This window comes from Curcuma longa, unplaced genomic scaffold (assembly GCF_044706935.1).
Source record: "Curcuma longa cultivar G26 ecotype Majalengka, Jawa Barat unplaced genomic scaffold, ITB_CL_G26_1.1 contig_24371, whole genome shotgun sequence".
NCBI classification, from domain to species: domain Eukaryota; kingdom Viridiplantae; phylum Streptophyta; class Magnoliopsida; order Zingiberales; family Zingiberaceae; genus Curcuma; species Curcuma longa.
The window spans coordinates 1-8,987 of record NW_027432402.1 but is presented as its reverse complement, the minus strand read 5'-3'; the positions used below and the strand labels follow the sequence as shown (position 1 = coordinate 8,987).

The following is an 8,987-nucleotide window of genomic DNA, read 5'->3' as shown; positions in this document are numbered from 1 at the left end:
AGTAATGGATGGTAACTCTGTTTTTAACTTAATGTTTGTTTGCAATCTTAAAGAACGTGGAAGAATTGTGCAACTCTGCAATCTTAATTTAATTGCTGATGCCGGTGCATAAATGACGTGGCTCTTTCTCTAAGGTAAAAGTCAAGAGTCAAGGGGGAGTCAAGCACAGGGCTGATTTGACAATGCTAGTCAAATGGACTAGTATCAATATTTGTCTTTTGTGGATTCAACAAGTTGCACATGTTCCAAGACACATGGCAGCCTTTATAAAGTTGTCATAGAAGATGTCCTTGACCCCCCTTTTTTCCTGCACATAAGGCCAAAAAGAAACAAGGGAAAAGGACAGATGTCAGATATGGTCTCCTCATGTGTCTACATAATGGAGGTCTCTTCTCCCAAGAGGGGGGCTTCTCCTTCTTCCTCAGCTTCAGCTCTTCTTCCAGGGGGGAGGGCTGCTACTTTTTCTTCTTCTTCATCTTCTTCCAGAGGAGGGCACTTCTTCTTCGGGACGGGCTATGCATTTCAGGTTCTCACCTCTTCTTCGGAGAGGAAGCTCTTTCTTCTTCCCCTCTTGGAGGGCTGGTTTGATTTTCTAAACTCTTCTTCTTCTTCTACATTTTCATTTTTCCTTCCACGGGATACTGCCTTGAGCGTCGGAGGGGCTTGCCGGGACTTCCCGGCACCCAGTAATCCGTTTGTTTCCTTGTGATCTTGCAGGCCCTCGTCTCACCAGGGTCCACCAAGGTTGAGGTGGCATTTCCTTGGCTAGTGGGTTGACTGCCGTCAGTTTTTTAACCGGAACAATTGCCATTTTCATTTCTTCCGATCCAGACATTGATGAAGGAAAAGAATCGAAAAAGTATTAGATATCATCTCATTTGCTGAATTTTTAGAACGATCTAGAAATTAAACAGCGTGGAGGTGAAGCTAATGGAAGAGTGCATGGCAAACCAGCATGATCGCTGCCCCCCAGTTTCAGGGAAATCCAAGGGGAAGCCCTGTGGACTTGGAATGATCCCATTCCCAGCCTTCCCTTCGCAGCAACAACTAAACCACCATGCGTTACATCGCAGCTCTAATTCAAGTCCTCAGACTGCTTCATCATTCCCCTTCCGTTCCAGTTAAATTTCCGTTCATCAAAGCTGAAGAAGATGGATTTCAGGCAGAGACCTTCTGCTCGGAGCCGTGTTTATGATGAGTTCACTCCGCCCCATGAGCTTGTTCAAAAAGACGACGAAGAATTATTCTTCATTAATCTCACGGGTATATTTGTTTTTGTTTTTTGGCAAAAGAGATTATTCATGCCAGATTGCCAGTGGATGATCATTAACCCACACAGGCTTCGCCAAAGAACAACTCAGTGTCCAAGCGAAGAGACGGAGCAGAAAAGTAGTGATCACCGGCGAGCGACCCCTCGCCGACGGCAACCGCTGGTGCCGCGTACACAAGGAACTCACCGTCCCCGACTGTTGCAACATACGAGACGTCAGCGCGAAGTTCAACGACGGAGTTCTTTGCCTTTCGCTGCCGAAACTGTCCTCCAAGTCCTCTCGGAAAGAGGGAATGTATGAGAAAGAGGAATTGAGAGGTACAACGGAGCCGGAGAAGAGAGGACTCGTTGCGCCGGCTCGCGCGATGCCTGAGCTTAGGCTTGGCGATTTGAAGCTTAAGATCGGGAGGTTGGATTTTGAGCTGTATGAAGTCAAGCAGCTTGCGATGGCTCTGGCCGGCGCTGTGATCGCTGCGGGAGCACTGGGAATGTACATGCATCATAAGCTGGCTCAGACTGCCGAACGCTGAGCATTGAATTGTGCTTTGATAGCCATTTATAACTTGTGAATACCCAAAGGATCGACGTTTAGAAAAGATATCTTCAGGATTAAATATGTAATTCTGCTCGGGTGGGCGGAGGACGGTGAGAAAACAGGGAAGACCAGCTGCGACCGGCTGGCAGGAGCTGCTTGTACAGTGGATGCTCGCAGGGAACAGGAAAACTGCGATGCCGACCGACGATTTGTTCACAGTGGGCGAAAAGAAGGGCAGCGCTGTTGCCTGGCTAGGAGAGGCATTCGTTTTATCCTTATGTTTTGATAAAAATTAGGTAACTATAAAATTTACTTTGATAATCCATTCTATATAATTTATCCTGATAAAATATTAATAAATTATATATATATAATTATATATATTTCATATAATTGTCAATTATTTTAATATTTTCTCTCACATTAATTCAAATTAAATGCTAAATTTATTAATTATATATATATATATATATATATATATATATATATATATATGTTGATTATATTTGTAGGTTTCATTTGGCCAACTAAACTCCCTTAAGTCGATTGAACCTATCAGATGATTAAACTTTTTTTTTTCTTATGTGCTCTGATTCGATTAATTCAATCTCACGAAATTCACTCATTTAATCAAATGATTCACCTGATCATACGACTGATCCCCAGAGTTTCTTTTGCTGTTTGATTTGATCTCATTTGATATACATTTCTCATAGTTGTTCGATTGACTGATACCCTTAATCAGTCGAGTGAACATGTGTTTCTTCTTTGCCGGATATGGCTCTGATTTATGCTCATTTTCTTAGATTAATCGATTGAACCACTAGGTTCTATCGATCAAACCCTTAAATTTTAGAGAACTTTGTTTTGTTTGTAAAACAAAGTTAGCATAATATGCAAAGTAGAAGTCCTACAAAATAGAGTTAGAAACATAAAGATGTATGCATGGAGTTATTTGACAGTTAGACTATTTAGTCTCAATTTAGAAATCCAAGTTAGTTTTTTTAATCAGATCGCCTAAGTATTTTATCAATTGGGACACATTCTAACTGTCAATTCAAATATCACTCCAAGTTCTCTTAAAATATTCTCCAACTATCATACTAGTACTGGGTAGCTCATCTTCTGATCTACTATCTCCTTCATTTAGATCCAATAAGAGCTAGGGCATGCTGTGATTCAAGAGTAATGCATAAACCTCCTAGACTTTGGATTGGATTCGATAAGACCTAGCTAAAGCCATCAATGAGTTTTGATCGAAAGCCATTATGGACCTAAAGGATTTAGAAAATTAAAACCTGAGGATGGAGTGGAAGAGGGGAGTGTATAGAATCTAAAGATGGTGAGCAATTATATTTTTGAGCCTCTTATATGAAATATGGCTGTGCCATTTAGCACACAGGTTGAAATTTTTTAAATAACCTCTACATAGAAGGAAGGTTATAAGCTTAGGCTTTAGGGTATGGTAGGACTTATAGGCAATACAAAAATCTACTATTTTAAATCGAATTGATTAAGGTCATCAGTGAATTTTGATCGGAACTTATTGATGGATCTAGAGGGTTTGAAAAACTAAAACTGGTCATGGAGTGGAAGAGAGAAGTGTAGAGAATCTAGAGATGGTGTGCACTCGTGGTTTTAGCTTTCTGCATAAACTTATGGATCTGTGTCAATTGTCATATATAATGATTTTTTCTAAATAACCTCTACATAGATAAAAAAAAAAGGTCATGAAACTAAGGCTTTAGGGCATGATAAGACTCAAGGCCAATGTAAGAAACCTTTTAGATTTGTATTGAGTTCAATCAGAGCTGGCTAAAGCCATCAATGAATTTTAATCAAAAGTCATTGATGGGCTTAGAGGATTTGAAAAATTAAAACTTGGGCATGGAGTGGAAGAGGGGAGTATAGAGAATCTAGAAATGATGTATAACCTTAATTCTGAGCCTCACATATGAACTTATGACTCTATGTCAATTGGCACATAAGTTGAATTTTTGTAAACAGACTTTGCATAGCTAAGAGCCCATGAAACTTAGGCTTTAGGGCATGGTTGGACTCAGGAGTAATACATAGACCTCCTAGACTTGGATTGAGTCTAATTAGAGTTAGATAAGACCATCAATGAGAAACTTATTGATGAACCTAGAGGATTTGAAATATTGAAACTTGGGCATAGAGTTCAAGAGGAGAGTGTAGAGAAAGTAGAGATGATGTGTAACCCTGATTTTAAGTCTCCTATATAAACTTGTGATTCTATGTGAATTGACACACAGGTTGATTGTTGATAGACACTTCCGAATAAGTTTATTGTAGTTCTATATTTTTCACAGTCAAATGGCATAGTAAATGATCAACACCACTCTAATAGAAGGTTTAGTATCAATGTGGTAATGAGTTGGAATGATCAACGCCACTATAGTGCAGGGCGAAGACTTTGGTGATGAATTGTAAGGTTTAGTATCTATTTGATGTTGGGTTGGAATGATTAGCACTAAGGTGGTGGTGTTTGTTTGAAGAAATCAGGAGAATGATGATGTTGGATTTGAAAATTCAGTATCACTTTTGTGCTTGATTGGAATGATCAATACCACTGTGTTATTGGTTTGAATAAATAGAATGAATGTGGTATTGAGTTAAAATAATTAATACCGCTGTGGTTGGGTTGGAGAAATCAGAACAATTGTGGTGTTGAGTTAGAAAGTTTAACACCACGATGGTACTAATTTATGTTGATCGACATCACAGTATTGCTGGGTTGGAAGGTTTAACACCACGGTGGTGTTGGGTTATAATGATCAATACTACTATATTACAGGTTGGAGAAATTATAACTACTATACCTCTACCTCTACGATGCATGAAACTTCGACACCATGTAGTAGGAGAGCACGACTACGTCTAAAAAAACTAACACCACTAGTAATGCATTGGAGAAATCTCTAAAAATTTATCTATTTTTCTAATATTGGATGGTCACATACACATTTCTTATCAAATACGAATGCGAATGGTTGTAATAACATCTCATCAACTTGTCTTTGCAAAATCTTGAACTACTCAATAATGGATGGTAAATCCTAAAATAATATATTCTAAACAAATGCAAATTATAATCGCTAAAAACCATCCTAAACTATTTTTTAAAACTATTATTGACATAATATTTGTGTACATTGTATTTTTATATGTTATACATTCAAATTATAAATAAACAAAAGATTGTAGTCGGTACAATCCGAGCCGTACAATCTGACCCGCGTGGATTGATTCATTTAAATATATTTTAAAATAAATTAATAAAATTTTAATTGAATGCCACTTAAATTATTTGGGGCGGGCCAACCCAACCCTAAATGGACGCTCTGCCTGCACTTGGCTGGACCAATTTCGCGTGACGCCTCCCTTCCGACGATCCGCAGGTTTCCGCGAATACCACCAATGGATCTTCTCTGCCAAGCCTACGGCGACGTCTCCGACGAAGATGGAGAACTTCAGCACCTGGGCGCAGTCAAGTACGAACGCCAGCGCCCTATCCCTCCTCCTAAGAGACCCCGTTCAGAAGCCTACGCTTCCGTGCAATCCCGCTCACCTGCTGTGGTCCTTCCTCCCCAGCCTCCTAGTAGATACGTGTCCAAGAGAGATCGAGCGATCTTGGCGGCTGAAACGACATCCACTGCTTCCGCCGCTCTGCCTCTTCCCAATCCGCCTACCACCAACGCCGAGCCTCCTGGTATCTTGATCTCTCCTTTGTCCTTGTAAACCTTTATGTTTGATCTGAGTTTATTTTCTGCTCCACCATTATGCCTTGTAATGCCTCAACATTTTTGACGAAATAACCAAAGGAAGTCAGATCTCTTTATTCAGTATTACTCGAAAGCACGGCAATTTGATCTCTTCTGCTTCTTTGGAGAAAAGTTTCAGTATCTAATTGTGCTACAGATAATTTCTGCCAAAAGTTATTATGGTAATGGCGCTATCATAGATGATCCTGCAATTGTCGACAGATTGTGGAGATGCAGTTGAACGCTAAATGTAGTTATTTTTAGAAATACAACTAAATCTTCTTCAAGTGCTACTCTAGCATATGTTTTGATCTTCTTCTTCTTTTTTGCAGTTGGATCAACTTTGGATTCAGAACTTCCATCAGATATTTTGAATTTATTAAAGTGCAAAAAGAACGTTGCTGCTGCTAAGAGTAGGGTTTCTACCAAACTCTCGGTTTCATTAAATGGTCACACTTCTGCCGTCAATTCTATACAATGGTCAAAAAGTCATGGTTAGTGTCTTGTTCTCGATTTTCCTATTATTTTCTAGTATTATGCAATGCCATTTTTTTTGTCTGTGTACTTAGATTTTTTGGTTTTACTAAAAAGGAATCTTCCATTGACAATGTGCTCCATATGTTCTCTCAACTCTTGATGCTATTAGAGTCGTGTAATACTCAGCTACGCAATAGAAGATATAGCTTATATCACTGTTATTTTATATGGAAACGATCTATCAATGAAATTTCTTATTTTCAATCTCCACTTTCTACATATGCTTATTGCATTGCTTTCTTGAGAACTTGCACTTTTCTAGCTTCCATGCAGGTGGCCTGTGTTCTTTTTTCAGTAGCATGTAATTTCTTTAGTGAATCTTTTCTGCATTGTAATAGATTCCATACAATAAAGATGGCATGTCCAGTGTATACAAATTAAAGGATGAAGTTCTTTTATCAATTAAAAATTTAAATTTTTATGTAGCTATCCAAATTATAATAGAGAATTGATCTATTAACTTGTCAAAGCCAACATCAGACCTAAAGTGCAGAAACCAAGTTAATAGTAACTCAATCATTGAAGCTTATAAGGTTTATTATTCCACATGGTACACATGGTATTTGTGAACTTAGAAAAATTGATGATAGAGTCCCGAGACAAATTATGTAGAGAATTCTAAAAAAGGAAGGTGTTAGCATAGTGTATCTTAAAATAATCAAAATATGTACGAGTATGCAATGACTACAGTGAAGTCTCTAAAGTTTTTTATAAAGATAGAGTTATATTAAGGATCAACTCTAAGTCTCTATCTTTTTTTACTAATCATTGATAAACTTACTAAATACATCCAAGACATGTTATCATGATGCATGTTATTTGTAAGTGATATTGTTTTGGTAGATGAGACACGTGAAGGAATAAATATTAAACTTGAATCTTGATGGAAACCACTAAAAGTTTACAATATATTAGATTTAAATTTAGCAATATTAGACGTAGTAAGACAATTGTTAAGATACGAGATGACAAGTTACTTGTTTTGTAACTGAGAGTTTTAAGTATTTGAGATCGTTTTTGCTATAGGATAGAAGGGTTAAGAGATGTTTTACACAGAATACAAGTAAGATAGTTGAAATGGAGGAGCGTCAATTGTTTTTTGTGATCGTAAAGTATTTTTAAACATAAAAGAAAGTTCTACACAACAACGGTTAAATCTGCTATGTTATATGAAGTTGAATGTTGGGTTATAAGTCGAGCATATGAACAGAAGATGAGAGTCGCAGAAATTATGATGTTAAGATAGATATGTGGACATATGAAGATGGATAGGATGAGAAATAAAAACACTAGAGAGAAAGTCGAGTTGCTCCTACTGAGGAAAAACATCGAAAGACGTATTTAAGATGGTATAAACATATACTTGGATAATCAATAATACTTCAGTTAGACAATATGAAACTATAATAAATACGCATATTAACAAGGAAGAGGAAGACCAAATAGGACTTAATTAGCAACGATAAAATAATATAAATTTATTTAAATATGAATGATAATATAGTAGGGGATAGAGCCTAATGGCGTAAGAGGATCCATATAGTAGAAAATAATTATTTAGTGAATTTTAGAATATGTTAAGTCCTTTGTTAAATATCACAGAGTATGCAACGGAAGATTAAAATAATTAACAAAGCAATATGTAGTGGAAGCAATTAAAGTTTAACAATAAGATATAATGTAGTAGAATCAAGGATTAAAATGCCGAGCCGAGCCGCCCGAAACGGGCGAGATTTACCGTTCCGCTCGGGGACCGGCACCGGCACTCGACCGGCACAGCACGCGCATTCGCGTGTTCGCTCGCCGGAACGCGTGCGTCGGGTTGCAAGGAATCGAATCGATTCCTTCTCGATCACGGGAGGAAATCGCGAGACGGGGGAGCTTGAAGGCGGAAGGCAGCGAGGCGGCGAGCGGCAACGAGGCGGCGAGCGGCGACGAGGCGAGGCGGCGACGAGGCGAGGCGGCGACGCAGCGGCAGAGGCGAGGCGGCGACGCAGCGGCAGAAGCTCCTCGGCTGCGGCGGTCTGGCGAGATCGCGACTCTCGCGAGGAGAAAAAGTTTGATTTAAAAAAATAAAATCAATAATCAATATAACGGTTTTAATTAAAACTGTCATATTGAAATAAAATTTATTATATCACTGTTATATTGATTATATCAGTGTTATATTAAATTTTTATAAAACATATTATTTAATATATATAAATAATTAAATATATAAAGTATTATTAATATATATAATTTTTAATTAATAATTAATTCTATAATAAATAATAATTATATATATTATATAGATTAATAATTAATTAAATACACTGTTAATTAATTAATATAATTATAATATATAAATTTGTTTTTATTAAAAAATAAAAATATTTAAAAAAATTAATTTAAATTTATATGTTAAAATTTTTTAATAAATTATTTTATCTGTTAAAAATTTAATTAACTATATATTATTATTTAAATAATTTAATTAATGATAATTGATAAATTATGAATGGAATAAATAATTTAATTTTTTATTTATTAAATAAATTTAAAAATATATAGTTTTATATGTTTTGAATAAATTTAATTTTAAAATTATATATAAATATATAAATAATAATTTTTATTATGTATTATATAAAATATATAAGTAATAGATATATTATATAAATAATAATTGAGAAGTTATATCAAATCAATACATAATTTATTTTTAAATTAATAAATATATTTATCTAATAATTACTATATATATATATATAAATAAAAAAGTACCGAAACTGTATCGGCACGGTACGATACGGTACCGAAACAGTATCGTTCCGGTCTGAGACCGAAACTTCGGCACGGGTCGAGATTTTAAACCTTG

General features: G+C 36.4%; 2 protein-coding genes across 2 annotated transcripts; both read left to right on the top strand.

Moving 5' to 3' along the window:
- Positions 1-1,151: 1,151 nt before the first annotated feature.
- LOC141818332 (uncharacterized) lies at positions 1,152-1,800 on the top strand. Its single transcript, XM_074705850.1, has 2 exons — positions 1,152-1,263; positions 1,340-1,800. Exons 1-2 carry the CDS (start codon positions 1,152-1,154, stop codon positions 1,798-1,800), a joined length of 573 nt encoding a protein of 190 aa, XP_074561951.1.
- Positions 1,801-5,209: 3,409 nt separating this feature from the next.
- Positions 5,210-6,084, top strand: LOC141818331 (uncharacterized; the record flags this gene model as incomplete). Its single annotated transcript, XM_074705849.1, has 2 exons — positions 5,210-5,538; positions 5,923-6,084. Coding segments are annotated over exons 1-2 (454 nt in total), but the record flags the coding sequence as incomplete, so codon positions are not given.
- Between the last annotated feature and the right edge of the window lie 2,903 nt (positions 6,085-8,987).